At 35.2% G+C, this 18,849-nt stretch overlaps 1 protein-coding gene across 2 annotated transcripts in view; it reads left to right on the plus strand.

Annotated features, from left to right (window-relative positions):
- Positions 1-18,849, plus strand: part of RRM1 (ribonucleotide reductase catalytic subunit M1) — a 34,289-nt gene that overhangs the window by 633 nt on the left and 14,807 nt on the right. Inside the window, exons 2-9 of one of the 2 annotated variants that reach the window (XM_072969342.1) lie at positions 668-763; positions 6,942-7,030; positions 9,012-9,189; positions 10,299-10,399; positions 12,302-12,361; positions 13,216-13,255; positions 13,481-13,643; positions 17,508-17,649. In XM_072969342.1, coding sequence (XP_072825443.1) covers positions 6,962-7,030; positions 9,012-9,189; positions 10,299-10,399; positions 12,302-12,361; positions 13,216-13,255; positions 13,481-13,643; positions 17,508-17,649 — 753 coding nt within the window. In that variant the 5' untranslated portion in view covers positions 668-763; positions 6,942-6,961. The remainder of the gene's footprint in view (positions 1-667; positions 764-6,941; positions 7,031-9,011; positions 9,190-10,298; positions 10,400-12,301; positions 12,362-13,215; positions 13,256-13,480; positions 13,644-17,507; positions 17,650-18,849) is intronic. The other variant, XM_006203403.4, reaches the window with a different exon arrangement.

The following is an 18,849-nucleotide window of genomic DNA, read 5'->3' on the forward strand; positions in this document are numbered from 1 at the left end:
AAAGGTTCGCGGACTTACTCACAGTGACTCAGTTGATGATGAGGTCAAGGTTCGGACCCACGGCTAACAACAGAGTTTATTTGGAAGGCTTGGGGAACTGCCCTACTCACGTAGGGAGGTAGGAAAGCAGGGGCCGTGCACCTTATACGGGCACCTACCTGCTTCCTGATCTCTTGTGGGTGAAGAACGTTAGACTCAGACACAGACATCTCCACGGAGTCTGCCCTTCGTAGAGGAGGGGATGTGTTACCGTTTGCCCCAGGAGTAGCCTCAGAGGAATTTGGGATCCAGACTACCTGGCCTTCCCCGAGATGGGAAGAGCAGGGTGGCCGAGACAGCTTCTGGCCGGGTGGGGACCGGGAAGAGCCAGGGACTTGGGTTCTTCCTCAACAGTTATTCCCCGTTAGATTTGCTGAGTACTTACTTTGTGCCAGCCCTTTGCTTGATTCTCTGAAATTAATTATGAGAGGAGACAGCCCTGCTTCGGGAAAAGGTTTAATCAGGTTGAAAAAACAAGAGCAAAATATACTTTTAACAGAGAACCATGATATGGGACAAGTACAAACAAGTTTTGAGTCGACTCTAATGCCTCTGTTAAAACAATAAAGTTCTTTCAAAATTGTAGGCACTTAGTAAATACTGGTTGACTGACTGTTTTGTCTACTAGGTTGTATTTCAAAAATGGGGACTTTATACAAATGAGGAGCTCTTATGATAAATCTGTAGCAGATGAATTGAAAACTTGTGGACGTCGATTTTTGAAGTGGGTACCACCTCTGTCAACCCTTTTGGGTCCGCTTTTTTTAAATTCATTTAAAAATATTGATTTAGTTAATAGTTAATTTACAATGTCATGCTAGTTTCAGGTGTACAGCAAAATAATTCAGCTATACATATATTTTTCCTTTTTCAGATTCTTTTCCATTATAGGTTATCACAAGATACTGAATATAGTTTCTTGTGCTATACAGTAGGTCTTCATTATGTTTTATATATAGTAATGTATAAATGTTAATCCCAAACTCCTAATTTATCCCCCCCACCTTCCCCCTTTGGTAACCATAAGTTTATTTTCTCTGTCTGTGAGTCTATTTCTGTTTTGTAAATAGGTTTATTTGTATCATTTTTTAAGATTACACATATAACTGATATATGATATTTGTCTTTGTCTGACTTCACTTAATATAATAATTCCTAGGTCCATCCATGTTGCTGCAAATAGCATTATTTCATTCTTTTTTATGGCTGAGTTGTATTCCATTGTATATTATATACTGTGACTTCTTTATCCAGTCATCTGTTGATGGACATTTAGGTTGCTTCCATGTCTTGGCTATTGTAAATAGTGCTGCTTTGAACACTGGGGTGCATGTATCTTTTCAAATTAGTTTTCTTCAGATATATGCCCAGAAGTAGGATTACTGGATCATATGGTAACTCTGTTTTTAGTTTTTTAAAGAACCTCCGTACTGTCCTTCATAGTGGCTGCACCAATTTACATTCCCACCAACAGTGTAGGAGGGTTCCTTTTTCTCCGCACCCTCTCCAGCATTTATTTTTTGTAGACTTTTTATGAAGGCCATTTTGACTGATGTGAAGTGATACCTCCTTATGGGTCCACTGTCAAATACTGTAGTTAAAAAGTACTGCTTACAATAAGCTCTAAAAGGCAGGTCTTACTTTGTTTCTCATTCCTTCAAAGAACGTAATTTGATCAAGATGGTTTACTGCTAGATTCTGCCAGTGAGCATTCAGCAAGTCTTGTTAATATGCAAAATTGTACTCAGATTTGTTTTTGTTTTTTATTTCATTTTTGATTTTTAATGTTCTTAGTTCCCCTTCCTCTTGCCCCTCTTGTTTTGGCATGACACTGTAGTAGCAGACTAACTCCTGTAGTTTTTGTTAATTATTCAGGAGGGCAGCTAGCAGTCAACCTAAAGTACTTACTGAATGTGCTAATATCTTGCTAAGCACACTGAGGGAAATAATAGAGGGAGAAGGTATCTCCATCTTCCACAATCTTAGGACTGTTAGGGATGTAGGAATAATCCACATGAAATTTGTTAATTTACAGAAGGGAATAGTAGATGAGTTGTTCTCATCTGCTATCTTGGGCTGTTTTTCTTGTTGGGACAGTATTGTATTGCTCAAGGAGATTAAAATAAAACAAAAAAAAAGTTCAGAACCATTGGAATAAATGCAATGTAGCTGAGTTGTGAGCTTTGAAATTCAGTATTGTGTTTTCAAAACTGGATTGTAACCCACGGTAAAAATTATATTTTACATTATGACTGAGTATACACAGCATGTATATGTATGTATTTACATAAAACTGAAATGAAAGTTTGCAAAATAATACCTTCTAAAGTATCCATTTGTACTCTGATAACCTCTGTTCCAAATCCTTTCTCTATTGCTCCTCCTATTCTCCCTCCCTCCCATCCTTTCTAATTCCCTTTATAGCCCATTGTATTGTTTTACAACTCTGTGGATGCTATACTGGGTACTGAGGTTACAGTGGTGAGTAGGCATACATGGTTCTTGCTTTCAAAGATCTTACAATCAATTGAGAGAGATAGATGAGAATGTTAATATAAAATATGATAAATATTCTCATAAGTAAAGTACAGGCTATAGAAGCCCATTCATTCAATTATTCAGAAAGTATTTACAGTCATCCCTTGGTAGATATATATGGGGCATTTTGTTGCAGGACCTTCTGTGGATACCAAAATCTGCGTATGCTCAAGTCCCATAGACCCATAGTTTGCCCACGATCTCTGCCGGTTCGGTATCTGCGTGTTCTGCATCTGCAGATTCCAGTTCCACATTGACGTATTAAACCAGCCGCGGATCATAAATAATATAGGACCTGTGGCTGGTTGAATTTGCACACATGGAACCTGCAGATACAGAGGGATGACTATTCAGCACCTCTTTTGTGCCAGGAACTGTTTTAGGTATTGGGGATTCGGCACTCAGCAAAACAAGCTAAATCCTTTTTCTCATGGGGTTTACATTCTGGTGTGGGTGAGAGTAGTTAAGTGTATACAAGAAACAAGTTGACGTGTAAGAATGAGTTAATTTCAGGTAGTGATTAGTGAGATAATGTTAGTAAAACAGAGTAATATGATAAAGATGAATGAGAAGATAATCTTGGATTGGATCCTCGGGGCAGAGCTGACCACGACTAAGAGCAAGCTATGTGAAGATCTGCGGGCTGCACGTTGTGGGCAGAGGGAATAGAAAGCTTGTGTCTTGTAGAAGAGGCACATTCTTGGTACAGTCTTAGCAAACTCCTCCTGAAGAGAGAAATTAAAGAAGATAGCTTATAACCAAGAGAAAATCAGACAATTAGTATTCTAGAGCATTTCATAGGAGGAAGAAATCAATGTGAGTTACAGTGGTTGGGGCAGGTTTCATGGATGTGGTGAGAGTTGGGAGAGTGAGTAGGAGTTAGATGTATAGAAGGGGGGAAGAGGGACTTCTCAGTTGAGTAAGGTATAAATAAACAGTGATGGATGTGGGAGTGGGAGGCCCCATTGGGACTTTGAATACGTCATAGGGAACAGTAGAAGAGATATGGGACCATATTAAGGTTTGAGAGAAGGGGATAATAATGTAGGCAAGGAAGAATAGGGATTAGTTATATGATGAAATCAGCATGTGGGCTGGAAAATGACCAGGTAGAATGATAGGCTAGAGAACAGTGGATCATTGGTTCTTTAGCCCTTTAGGGTGCCTCGCCTTTCCAATGTGAGTTAAGACTTTTGCTGTTGTACTTTTTGTCAGTGTCCTGATTACTTTGGCAGCTGCAGAATTCTCAGTTTGCTAATATTGCTTTGTGGTCACCTGCCTGCCCAGTTAACCAGTCGGTAGAGCATTCAGGGCTCAGTCCCAGTGTGGGCCTGTCAGTTTACTCTATTCCAGAGTTAAACACTGCATGTGTGAGTCCGGTTAGAAAAGATCACAATGGTGATCAGAAAGACAAGGGCTATCTTAGTTAATATATTAGTGTTTTAAGAAAAATTGACTTGTTTCATTGATGACGGGTTTGCAGTAGTATCTTATTGTTCACTTATTTTTCATCAGACATTTGAGAACTTACCTTGGGCCAGCTAGGACTTTTTGTTTGGAAGAACAAAGAGCAATAGGATCTAAGATCAAAATCATAAAAGGACTAACTAGATAAGGTCTACACATACTTGCTTTCACATCCCCAAAATAAAAACTAAGAGATTACCTCTGGAAGATTGTCTTGAGTTACAAATAGAAGTACCTCTTTATATGATGTGAAGTATATTCACAATCAGTAATTACTCCAGGAGAATATGTAAGCCAGATTATCATGAAGGTGTTAGAATGGAGACAGGTTTATAAATCATTTAGCATTCAATAAATATTTGAATACCTTCTATGTGCTAGGCCTTGGTCCTTGTTCTGGGAATACATTGGTAAATAAAACATGACAAAATCTTTTCCCTTTTGATGCAGTTTGGTGTAGCCACTGTGGAAAACAGTATGGAGATTCCTCAAAAGACCAGGAATAGACTTACCATATGACCCAGGAATCCTGCTCCTGGGCATATTTCCAGAAGGAACCCTACTGTAAAAAGACACCTGCACCCTAATGTTTATAGCAGCATTATTTACAATAGCCAAGACATGAAAACAGCCTAAATGTCCATCAACAGATGACTGGATAAAGAAGAGGTGGTATATTTATACAGTGGAATGCTATTCAGCTATAAAAACTGACAATGTAATGCCATTTGCAGCAACATGGATGTTCCTGGAGAATGTCATTCTAAGTGAAGTAAGCCAGAAAGAGAAAGAAAAATACCATATGAGATTGCTTATATGTGGAATCTAAAAAAACCCCACACAAAACATAAATACAAAACAGAAACAGACTCATAGACATAGAATACAAACTTGTGGTTGGCAAGGGGGCGGGGGGTGGGAAGGGACAGACTGGTATTTCAAAATTAGAATAGATAAACAAGATTATATTGTATAGCATGAGGAAATATATACAAGATCTTGTGGTAGCTCACAGTGAAAAAAAATGTGACAATGAATATATGTATGTTCATGTATAACTGAAAAATTGTGCTCTACACTGGAATTTGACACAGCATTGTAAAATGACTATAACTCAGTAAAAAAAAATGTTAAAAAAAAGCATTACGTAGCTCAAAAATAAAAGTTTGAAAACTAAAAAAAAAAAATCTTTTCCCTTTTCGAAGTTACATTCTAGTGGATGGGTGGGGAGAGTCACACAATAAACATACATAAGTGAAATAGAGACTATGTCAGATGATCATAGTGCTATGGAGAAAAATAAAGCATAGAAGGAGAGGGGGATTAGAGGGGCAAGGTTGTGTTTGGGGCATTGCAATTTAAAATAGGGTGATCAGGGAAAGCCTCATTGAGAAGGTGACATTGAGTAAAGACCGAAAAGAGGTGTAGATAGCAAGGAGCCAGGGTTGCCAGGGTAGAGTGAGCGAAGAAGGTGGGAGAGTAGGAGGTGAAGTTGTAGGAGAAGGGGACACACAGGGCAGGTTGTGTAGGAGTCTATGGACTATTGTAATGATTTTGATTTTGATTTTGAAAAATCAAACTGTTGGGAGTTTTGAGGTGGGTAACGACATGATTTTGACCTAAGTTTTAAAGAATAATTCTTTATATTTATATGTATATATTTTTAACTGGAGTATAGTCAATTTACAATGTTGTGTCAGTTTCTGGTGTACAGCATAATGTTTCAGTCATATATGAACATACATTTATTCATTTTCATATTTTTTACTATAAGTTATAAGATACTGAATATAGTTCCCTGTGCTATACAGTATGAAGTTGCTGTTTATCTATTTTATATGTATTAGTATCTGCAAATCTTGAACTCCCAATTTATCCCTTCCCACCCTCTTCCCCCACTGGTAACGATAAGTTTGTTTTATATGTCTCTGTTTCTATTTTGTAAGTAAGTTCATTTGTGTCTTTTTTTTTTAGATTCCACATATAAATGATAGCATATGATATTTTTCTTTCTCCTTCTGGCTTATTTTACTTAGAATGACAGTCTCCAGATTCGTCTATGTTGCTGCAAATGGCATTATTTTATTATTTTTTATGGCTGAGTAGTATTCCATTGTATAAATATACCACAATTTCTTTATCATCTGTTGGTGGGCATTTAGGTTGTTTCCATGTCTTGGCTATTGTAAATTTGTGCTACTGTGAACACTGGGGTGCATATATCTTTTTGAATTAATATTCCCTCTGGATATATGTCCAGGAATGGGATTGCTGGATCATATGGTAAGTCTATTTTTGTTATTTTTGTGGAATTTCCATACTGTTTTCCATAACGGCTGCACCAATCTACATTCCCACCAACAGTGTAGGATGGTTCCCTTTTCTCCCCACCCTCTCCAGCATTTATCATTTGTGGACTTTTGAGTGATGGTCATTCTGACTAGTGTGAGATGACATCTCATTGTAGTTTTGATTTGCATTTATCTGATAATTAGTGATATTGAGCATTTTCTCATGTGCCTATTGGCCATTTGTTTGTCTTTATTGGAGAATTACTTGTTTAAGTCTTCTGCCCATTTTTGGATTGGGTTATTTTGTTTTTTTATTATTAGTTTGTAAAGAATAATTCTGTCTGTCATGTGGGACAAGGGGAGAAACAGATCATTTGGGAAATTATTGCAGGAATCCATCTGACGTATAATGTAAGGGAAGACTTTCAGTATAGAATTCCTACTTTTTGAAGATAAAAAAATCTCTTGGTGAATCGCATGGGGATCTGAATCTTTTAGTGTTTTATGTTGGCCAATTAAAAAAAATTTGCATTTTGATTACATTTGATTCTTTGACGTTGCTGTCTTAACAAGTACTAACATGAGTTATACGGTTTGATTCTTCAGATGGCCGCCAAGAGCGAGTTATGTTTGACAAAATTACATCTCGAATCCAGAAGCTTTGTTATGGACTCAATATGGACTTTGTTGATCCTGTAAGTAAATAGGGTTTTGTATCTTGGGTTCCTTGCCTCATTTTTTCACTTGTCTCATCTCTGGCCCTTCACTTGGTAAATATTTTGGTTTGGTATTTTGCTTATGGCCTTGAATATAAAATGTGAACTCATTGCTTAAAACATTTTTTCCTAAATTTTTGTTCTGTGCTGTGAGTTCTGACTTTTCAGAGAACTATAAAAGTGAGCAAAGAAGAAAACTTGATGTGAACATTTCATGTTAGAGACTTCTTTGAGTAAATTATTCATAAATGGAAAAGCCTATAGTAAAGCTTATTTTGGAATTGTGGTCATTTGGGTAGAAGTTCTAGTTTGAAATTTGCTTTTTTGTTATCTATGTAGAAAGAATACATTAAAGTAACATAAAGTAGATTTCATGGCCAACATTTAAATTAAGGAGAGCCAACTGTTCATAAACAAGTTTCGCTGCTTTTTTCCTTATCTTCTGTAACTCCTTTACTCTAGACCCTCAGTATCCCTTATCTAGACTGCTGTCTGCAGTGGTCTCCAAAGTGTCCTCCTGGTCTTCCTCTCAGCTTACAGTCTTCAGATACATCTTCCGCATGGCTTTTAAAATGATCTTAGTAAAATGGAGTCTCTAAGAACCTTTTTTTAAACCCATCCATATTGCCCTATCCTTATTTAGGTATTTTATCTGTGCTGTAGCACTTGTGCTGGCCTCATAGCATTAACCACATAACATACAAATTAATTATATGTTTCTGTCCTCCCCTAGAGTTGTGGGTGGTCTGTATCTTATTCTTGTGATATCCACAACACTTGACACAAATATAATTAGATGCCTAATGCAGTACTGAATTTCAGAGTGCAAGGGTGCTGGAGCTGACTCGAGCTTTTTAGGGAAGATTTAGTTGAAAAAGTCTGTATGCTTTTAGAAAGGGCATGGCTGGCACACAGATGCTATTTTATTCTGAGTTCTGATTACTTGGCATGTAGCACCGGAAACTATTTGGAAGACTTCACCACTCTTTACTGAACATGACTGCTGGATCTGGGAAAAAAGTGATCAGGAGCAACCTGAGCTTAGGTCTAAAATGTAACTGGAATAGATTTTAAACTATTAGTTACACACACTTTTTTGAGGGAGGCATGTTTTTTGGTCAACTATGAAAAGCATTTGTTTTCTGTTGGATTAATCTTTTAAAAAATATATATACAACTTAGAATTTGTCTTTCCTGACTTGTGCATTATGTGTTTTAAAAGAGGATACCTTGTACTCTATGGTCTTGAAAACAGTGATATGCAGTGAAGTTGAATGGGATATGGAGCGAGAAGACTTAGACAGTAACCTTGGGCAAGTCCCAGTGACCTGAGCCTTAGTTCCTCATGGTAGTGGTAGTTCTACCCATCTCACAGGTAATTGTGAAATGTCACAGAAGATTATGAAAGTTGAGATATTTGGTAATTTGTGAAGTGTTAAAGAAAGAGTAGTCATTAATTACTTGATGACTCAGCCCCAGCTCTAACTTACACGTTTATCTCCTTTCATTGGAATGATTCAAATTTGATTCATCTGCTTTCCTGTACTTGCCCTTAGATAGAATTGGGGGGAAATGGGTAAGTATGTAGCTTCAACCCTGAATACATAGAGAGAATTTGAATGAAAGATGGGAAAATACTTAAAGAATCATTGGTCTGTTTTCAGCTGTTTCCCTTTGTGACTGTTAATCTTTGCAAAAGCTTTACTTAGATTTTTAAACTTTATGTATTTATTTTTACTGATGATCTCTTCATTGTATATGTAGTATGCATTATATAGCAGCTCTGTTGGCTTATGAATTCTCATTACTAAATTTTCTAAGCCCACCATTCTAAAAGGTAATTTTTCAAAAAAGGAAGTTGTCTGTTTTATTTTGATGTAAATTTGATTGTTAATTGCTCTCTTAAGGAAGCTGTTGGTTCTTGGGAAAGCACAAATACTTCTTGGTTTTGCTTTTACAGGCTCAGATCACCATGAAAGTAATCCAAGGCTTGTATAGTGGGGTAACTACTGTGGAATTAGATACTTTGGCTGCTGAAACAGCTGCGACCTTGACTACTAAGCACCCTGACTATGCCATCCTGGCAGCAAGGATTGCTGTCTCTAACTTGCACAAAGAAACAAAGAAAGTGTTCAGTGGTGAGTCTAGAGGAAAAGAGTTAGAAAGAATTTAGTATTCTCAGAAAATTTATAAGGGTACTAGAATGAAACCTGGAATGTCAAAAGAAAAGTTACATCTTATTCAGAAATGCAAAATGTGCAAGTGCAGCGTGGGGACTATAACTTCCTGTTTCTCCATGCTGCTGACTTGCTGCATGCAAGAGTCAGTGGATACTTTTCTTTATCTTTTTGTTCTCTCTCTTTTTTTTGAAGCCCATCTTCATGCTCTTGATGGTGGCAGGGTTGGAAAAAAGAAAAATATTTATTGATAATTTCTGGGTTAAGCAAAATGTTACAGTGAATCTTTTGTCACCATTAGCAAACACTTCATTCTATTACCTCCATTTTGCAACTCAAGGAATGTGGGCAAAGGAAGGTTAAATAATTTGTTTATAAAAAGTGGCATTTAAGAAGTCAGCTGGTAGACCGACAGTAGAAATCTTTTGGCTTTCAATTCCAGGTTATGTTAGGTGGGGCCTTAAACGTTATAACTCCCTCTTCAGTAGGTTTATTGTAAAGATACCTCTTCTCCCAAAATTAATATATGGATGTAAGTCAATTTTTATCAAAATGCCAGCTCTGTGTGTGTGTGTATTATATGTAAATGCAGAGGACCAAATACTGCTGTGATGTCTTGAAGAAGAGCAAAGTGAGAGGGTTTATAACTAAATGTGCGTTTCTAAAAGTGAAATACTTGGGTTGATAGATTTTGAATTTTAAGTCGAGTTTGTTTTTTTAGAATAAAAGAACTTGAGAAGAGGTTGTAATTTTTTTTTTGTTTATTTTCAAACAATAATTCTCAATGGGGCGAGGTGTCAGAATCATCTAGCGATCTTTTTCAAACTTGTAAGAGCCTATGCTCATTCTAACTTTGGAAGATTGTTTCCAAACAAAGAAGTGTTTCCTTATTTAGCTAATAAATATGTATTTCCATATATGTTTATTTAACATGTATATGTTTATTGAACACTTTCTATGCTAGGCATTGAGGTGGGTTGGGATGAAAAAAAGAGTTGAGAACCACTGTTTTTAAACTATTAGCTATGAAGTGATTTTGATATTTTAATTTTCTGTTGTATTGTTTTTAGATGTGATGGAAGACCTCTTCAACTACATAAATCCACATAATGGCAAACACTCTCCCATGGTGGCCAAGCCAACACTGGATATTGTTTTGGCCAATAAAGATGTATGTATAATGCTTTTCTGATGAAAAAATTTTTATAGATTCTTTTTTTTTTTTAAAGTAACAAGCACATTTAAAAAAATTTAAACACTACTAAAGACATACATAAAAAGTAATTCTCTCTCCTTCTCTGTATCCTGGTTTTCCTTTCTAGAAACAACAAAGTTTTATCATCTTAAAATGTGTTTTTCCAGAGCTGTTCTATAATACATATATTTTTCTTCTTAGTGGTAATGTACTGTGTATAATATTCTTGTGGACACTTTTTTCACTTACAAGTGTATCTTAGGGATAGTTCTATATTAGCATTTATGAATTTACTCTATCCTAAGAGCTGCATAGCATTCCATTATAGAGATGTATCATCATTATACATATATGTATACGTAAGATTTGCTTTAGTTGATACTTGTTTTCCATCTTTTGCTACAATGAATATCATATGGTGTAGTGCTTTGCTCCTAGATGAGCATATCAGTAAGACAAATCCCTTAAGTGGAATTGCTGAGCCAGAGTATATACAATCAGAATTTTAGTAGACATTGCCAAACTGACTTCCAATAAGGTCGCTCAGGTAAAAATTTTGCAAGATTTCCTTGCTCAGCAATTTAAAAATTATCCACTTAGGTTTCAACCCCTTTCTTAACTACATCCCAGAAGATAGAAGGGAAAAGATGGGTAAGTCTAGCCAGCCCTTTTGCACATAGGATTCATTTACCATGGATATATGCACAGATTAGAAAGCAGTTTTAACTTTGGGTAATAGAATGATGAGTTGGCTGTCTCTCTAAATATGTATCTTATGTTAAAGAGACTGAGAGAAAATGAAGTTGTTTTTATATTGTTCATATGTATAATCTTGAAGACAGTGGAAAATAAAAATAACACAATGGCAGCAAAAATCTGTATCTAAAAAATAAGTATTATTCATCCAGCATTTCAGTTCTCCGTTAGGCAAAGCCCCTAGCTGTTTTTGGCAAGAAAGTTACCACTAAAAATTTAAGAGAAAGGGAAGAGTTTCATATCGAATTTTCAAGTCCTTGGACAGATCACTATACAGAAACACTGATAGTTATATTGAAAAACTGTCTCTATTTTTCCTATCCAAAATGATTATTCATACCTAATTGCTTTTGTTTTCTTCTAAAAGGCTTTATAGCCTACAAAAGCTCTGTAACAATGGCCAATTTTGCTATAAAATCTTACTGTCATAGCAATAGTTTGTTTAGAACCTGGTAAAGGACCATGGATTTGATGAGCCTTACTGTTAATGTAATCCCACCTTCTGTCATTGTTTGTTTGATTTTGACAGGGAGGTAATTAGGTAATTTATTTAATTATTTTAATGCAGGTACTGGAAATTGAACCCAGGACCTCATGCATGCTAAGCATGTGCTCTACCACTTGAGCTATACCCTCCTCCTTGTCATTGTTTATCCTGTACAGTTATGTGCAGTTTAGAATGGGCTAATTTTTAAAATAAAAATATGTATTAGTCAGTGCGTGGTTCCAATACTTTTGGATTAATAGCTAATCTAAAAGCATATTTAAGGATGATAATGTGGTCCCTTTTATGCTTATGTTTTTTGCCTCTTTAGAGATGCACTGTAAACATAATCAGGAAAGTTTGGAAAGTCACATTTGTATTTTTCGTTACATATAACTGATATTTATGTTTTCTTCTAGTCTTTTAATATATATGTTTTTAAACCTAATTAGGATACTCAATTTATATGGTTTTTTTCCCTTAACGTTGGGTATGGATTTCTGTTTTACAACAATAATACTTAGCATTATCTCTTTTGTATCCTTTGTCAATTTTAGTTTTAGAATCAGGGATGAAATATAGCAGACTTTTGTGAAGATAAGTCTAATTATCTTACTTTTTTTCCCTACATCCATCAGCGCCTGAATTCTGCCATTATCTATGACCGAGATTTCTCTTATAATTACTTTGGCTTTAAGGTAAATAATGGGTTTCAAATAAGTGGGAATTCCTCCTTCAATCAGAAAATACAGGTTTTTGTTATGTTTTAGTGATACAATTATGAAGGTAGTAATTTGTTGGGAATTAGGATGGACCTGAGGGATTAGTGGGGTTAGGGTGGTGGTGGTAGTGGTTTGAATTAAAGAAGGATAGCTTATTCATTTACAATTTTCAAGTTTTCCAAATTTGAAAATTTCCTGTGAAGTTATGCACATACTTTGCCAGAAGAATTCCATATTATTCTACTGTTTAAGCTACAACTTATTGAATTCTTAGTATGTGCCAGGTGCTTTTCTAGGTACTTTTGTGTTGGTGAACAGTATTGTGTAGTGATTGAGAATATCAATATTGATGTCAGATCACCTGAATTCAAATCTCTACTCCATTTCTTATTAGCAAGTTACTTAATCTCTTGGTGCTTCAGTTTCCTCATCTTTAGAATGGGAATGATAAAATTTCAATAACAAATTTTCTTGAGTATTAAGTGAAATGTGTGTATTGCTTAAATGAGTTCCTAACCTGTTATAAGCACTTCATAAATGTTAACTATTATGACATGGTGATGAATAACACAGCATCTGTTGTTAACATTATATGCATTAATATAGAGCTGACTTTTTCCAGAAATTTTCAGGCAGTGTTTTCCAAAACAAATAGCCAATTAATAATGTTCCAAACTGAAGCTAGTAAAACTAAATATGCCACTCCTCTCATTTAAAATTATGTTAAAAACTGAGAAGGCTTAAATAGATAGCCTTATTGTGAGTGATATATCCATAGTGTCTTTAAAAACTATGCTCTACAAGTCTTTTGGTTGCTTTGCTTTTTCTAGACACTGGAGCGGTCCTATTTGTTGAAGATCAATGGAAAAGGTGAGACATGAACATGTTGGTGTGTCATATTTTCTGTTTATTGTGTTGAAAATAGAGCTTGGAGCTAATAACATTTTTAATTTTAGTTTATGAATTGTTGTCTTGCTTATTGGTGTAAAAATTTTTTAATTCTCTTTTGGTGTTCCTTTTCTTGACCTGAATACATGTCTCAGCCTAATTTTTCTGACATGTCCCATCATGTGAAAACTTCTCTTTTGCTTTTAGTGGCTGAGAGACCACAGCATATGTTGATGAGGGTATCTGTGGGGATTCACAAAGAAGATATTGATGCTGCTATTGAAACTTATAACCTTCTTTCTGAGAAGTGGTTTACCCATGCCTCTCCCACCCTCTTCAATGCTGGCACTAACCGCCCACAACTTTCTAGGTATGTATCATCTACAGTCTCTTTTAATGTTCTGAGATGGTTTTGACTAGGGAAATAAACTTTGACCTGAAGAAAGTTGGCAGTTCATCATATAAGAATTAATTCGATAAGCATTTAATCACTCCTGTTCTGATTAAGATATTCTTTCCAGAAAGATCTCTTACTGCAGTGTGCTAAATGAATTGGAGAGAGACAAATGCTGATAATGAAATTTAAAACTTGATTGTGGTGATGGTGGCACAGCTCTGTGAATATACTAAAGGTCATTAACTGGGGAACACTAAGAGGGGAATTGTGTGATATGTGAATTATATCTGAAGTTGTTTTTTTTTTTTTAAGTAAATACCAACAACAATTAGCAGACTCTAATAGTAGCCTGTATGAGAGATTATGGATGTTTGGATTAGAGAGGTGAAAGTAGAGATTGAGAGAAGTAGACAGACTTGAGATTCAGGAGGTAGAACTGACAGAATTTGGTGATGTTTTGAATGTGAGTCAAGGATGGTTCCTGAGATTGTGGGTAGAGCAACAGGATTTATGGTGATGCCATTTTCTGAGAAAGGAACCCTGGAACAGAGTCTGATACTATGTAAAACAATAATACACCCTTCGTGAATATGTTTATCCCAGGAATTCAAGGAAATGCTAACATCAAAAAGTATATTAATATAATCCATTGCACTGATGTTTTATGTTGTTTAATGCTTTCATAATAAAAAAATTCTCACAATACATACAGAAAACAACTTCCTTAATTTGGTAAAAGATATGCACTAAAAACTTAGGTCTATCAGACCTCTGTTTTCAGCATTGTAGTGGAGGCCTGAGCCAGCATTGTAAGATAAGAAAATAAAAGTTTGGAAATGAGGGACCAAAACTGTAATGATTCACAGATTATATGATTTTTACATAGGAAACTCAAGAGCATCTACAGACAAATTATTAGAATTAAAAAGAGATTTCAGCAGAATATCTAGATATAAATTCAATATAAATTAGTCACTTGCATTTCTGTACTTTAGCTGTTAGAAGATTAAGCTTTGAAATACATAATTTATAATACTGGAAGGTATCCAGGAATAAATCTAATAAAAGGTGTGGAAAGTTTTTAAGGAAAAAATTCTAAAACATAATTAAAGGACATTAAAAAATAAATAAGTGGAGAGTGATTATATATTCATAAATGGATTTAACATTGTAAAGTATCAGTTTTTCCCAAGCTAATCTATAGATTCAGTGTAATTCCAGTCAGAATTTCAACATGCTGATTCTAAAATTTGTATGGAAGAGCAAAAGGCTAATAATAATCAGACGATATCAGGTCCTAATCCCTGGAACCTGTAAATGTTACTTTATAAGGAAAAATGGTCTTTGTGTTTATGATTAAGAAAGATACTTACATAGGGAAATTATCTTGAAGTATTCAGTTGGGCCCTGAATCCAGTTAAAAATATCCTTATAAGAGAGAGGCTGAGGGGGATATGACATATGCAGAATAAAAGAAGGCAATATGAAGGTGGAGGCAGAAATTGGAATGATGTCACTGCAGGCAGAGGAGCCACCAGAAACCGGAAGAGGCAAGGAATGTGTTCTCCCCTAGAGCCTCTGGAGGAATGTTCTTGATTTTGGCCTAGTGTAACTGATGTTGAACTGTGAAAGAATAAACTTCTATTTTAAGTCACCAAGTAAGTGGTATTTGTTAGGACAGCCACAGGAACCTAATATAAATAGCAAGACAGTTTTGAAGAAAAAGCCCTACCAGATACCTAGACTACGATAAAGCTGTGGTTTGTCTGTCCCAGAGTAAATACCATACTTAAGGTATTTACTTATGGTATTTACTCTGAGATAGTGTGATATTTCCTCTGGGATAGACAGATTAAACCCATTGAAACATAACAGAGAGCTCACAAAGAGGTTCAGGCTTATTCGGGAACTTGATGAATAACAAGTGTTGCATTTTGTTGGGGAAACAGTGCTAGGGAAATTGGTTATCCTATGGGGAAAAGTATAATTAAATTTTCCTTCTTTGTGCCATGTACAGAAATAAATTCAAGAAAAAAAATCTGAATGTGAGAGTAAAATCTTTTAGAAGAACATATTGAGAAAATAGGTAAATACATATTTTCCTCTCTAACTTTTTAATAGGAATTTCAGACATTCAGAAAAATTTAAAGAAAAGGACAATGAACTCCACCCATACACCTCTGCCTAGATCAAAAACTTATTTTGCCATATTTGTATTTCTTACTTTTCTCTTTAAAATTAAAAAATATTTTTTTTTGGCTGAGTCATTTGAAAGTGAGTTGTAAACATCATGGCTCTTCATCCTACATCTTAATAGGAGAATATATGTGACCTCAGAGTAGTGAAAGATTTCTTAAAATGGGTATAATAAGCAAACGACACAGAGGAAAAATTGACTACACTAAAATTTACAACTTCTGCCAACCAAAAACAAAGTGAAAAAGTTTTAGACTGGGAGAAGATATTTGTAATGTATGTTAACTATCAAAGGATTATAAGAAAAAGACACAAAACTGAACAGAAACATGGGTTAATTCATAGAAGAAACTTGATTGACTAGTAAACATGTTAGATGATGATAAACTTTGCTAGTAATTAGGAAAATGAAAGTTAACATCTTAATGAGGTATTTCACACCCAACAGATCGATAAAAATTAAAAGACTGTTAATACCAAGTGTTGGTAAGAATGTGGAACACAGGGAACTCTCACACATTGCTAGGTGGAGTATACTTACCCATTTACTTTGGAGAATCTTTGGTAAAGTGGAACACGTGCATATCTTTGACTTAGGAATTCCTCTCCTAGTTTTATACCCTATGGAAATCCTTAGATATAAGCACAGGGAGATATGTTTAAGAACTTTCACAGCAGCATTGTTTAGAATAGCAAACAAATTGGAAATAATCCAAGTGTCCGTCAACAGGCAGGTGGACAGATGTATTGGTATATTTATACAATGGAATGCCTTACAGCAGTGAAAATAAACTAGTCCTATATATATATCAGTAGGAATGAATCTCTAACACAATATTGAGTTAAATAAAAGCAAGTTGCAGAAGGATAAATAAATGTGAAAATAGAAATTTAAAAAAATGTAGAACATATGTAAATGCTACAAGAACATAGAAATGCATGGAAATGTGTACAGCTGTAATTAGGCTACATTTGTAGTGTCTAATTTCTTGAGGTAGGTGGTAAGTAAAAGTATATGTTATATTATTCTCTATACCTTTCTGAATGTCTGACTATTTAATAGAAAAAGTCAACAGATTGAATCCATTTGATTGGTTGTATATTCAAGATAGTGAAGAGATACAGGGTAGAGTAAGGCTCCTGAGGTAGGAGAGTAAGATCCAAAGCACAGGTAGAGGAATTGTCTTCAAAAGACTGTAAGGGAGCTAAGTTTTGGTGGACATATCAAATTTTGTTCACTATTGGATGGGTGGTTTTTTCCATAAATGTTTAATTTTTTTTGGCTTACTACTAAGTTGAAAAGATGTTAAGTATGCTTAGGAATTCACATGAGAAAATGTAATAACAACACATTTGCAGTCTGATGAACATGTAAGCTAATATTTTAGACTATCTCTAAGACTTCTTTCTAGACCTAGCATCTAGGGTAGATAACAAGGTGATTTTAAAACAATACATGTTGATTTGTCTTATTGCATTATATCCAGTCAAAGTTTTGTCTTTTTTTCCTTTCTGAAAACATCTAGGAATTTAAGCTTCAAATCTTTTATTTGCCTAACTTACTGTCTTTGGATTATAGTCATTTTTTGACTCTGTGTTGCTTCATTTCCTTGCTAAGTTGTGACTTTTTTTCCCCCATAGCTGTTTCCTTCTGAGTATGAAAGATGATAGCATTGAAGGCATTTATGACACTCTAAAGCAATGTGCATTGATTTCCAAGTCGGCTGGGGGAATTGGTGTTGCTGTGAGTTGTATTCGAGCTACTGGCAGCTACATAGCTGGGGTAAGCTTTGTTGTATGACTAAAAATGTGTAGGCTAGAGGGATTCAAGTCCATAAGCAACTGGGCTTATGGTTGAGAGGGCATATACTGGGACTTGGGAGACCTGGATCTCTGTTAATTACTAGCTGGCTGTGTGACTTGGAGTGAGTAATTTCACTACTTCTGACCTCGTTTTCATCTGTCTCCTTAGAGGTTTAGATTAGATGATCTTTAGGATCCTGTTTTTGCTCAGATTTTGGAATTCTGATTTATTTTAGCAATAATAGCAACTATTATTTATTCACTGCATACTATGTGCTAAATCTGTTGTAAGTTTTACATGAATTACACATTTAACCCTTACTACAACCTTATGAGATAGATATCATTAAAGATGCAGTTAACTTTCCTCCTTACAGTAACTTTCTGAGTATAGCCACTGTTGTCTTCATTTTACAAGTGAGGAAGCTGAAGCTTGGAAAGTTAAATTACTTCCAGAGATTAGTTGCTTAATATGTCATAGAGTCAGGACTCAAGCTTTAAACATCAGCACTTTATGAGGTAAATTCCAGCTCTTCTAGTTCACTATTCACCAGAAGTCAAGATAATGGTTTTGGGTAGAATCTAAAAATTAATACAAATGGATGTATATGCAAAACAGAGATAGACTCACAGATATAGGAAACAAACTTGTGATGACTAAAGGGGAGAGGGAAGCAGGGAGAGACAAATCAGGAGTATGAGGTTAATGAACCACTATATATAAAATAGATAAGCAACAAGGATATACTATATAGCACAGGGAATTATACCCATTATCTTTTAATAACCAATAATGGAATATAATCTTCAAAAATACTGAATCACTATGCTGTACACCTGAAACTAACATAATATTGTAAATAAACCATACTTCAATTAAAAAAAAAGAAAAGATGATTTTGGGTAAGACCTGAATTTAAATCGTATATATGATACTGACTACCAGTAGTGTACCTAGTACAAGTTATTTTACATCTCTTGAGTTTTTCTCCTCTGTAAAGGTGAAGAAAGTATCTAACCCTGTAAAATAAAGTTAGAAGAGTCCAGGAGAAAACCATTTCCTTATGTAGTGTTTATTACCCAGTAGTATGGTGAGCCATTGCTCACTTACCTTTCTAGGCTGTTTATGGGCTTGCCTTGAGGTTAGAAGGATTATTTTTAAAATTTGATGAGGTTTCTT

The sequence above is a fragment of the Vicugna pacos genome, chromosome 10 (assembly GCF_048564905.1).
Source record: "Vicugna pacos chromosome 10, VicPac4, whole genome shotgun sequence".
Lineage (NCBI taxonomy): Eukaryota > Metazoa > Chordata > Mammalia > Artiodactyla > Camelidae > Vicugna > Vicugna pacos.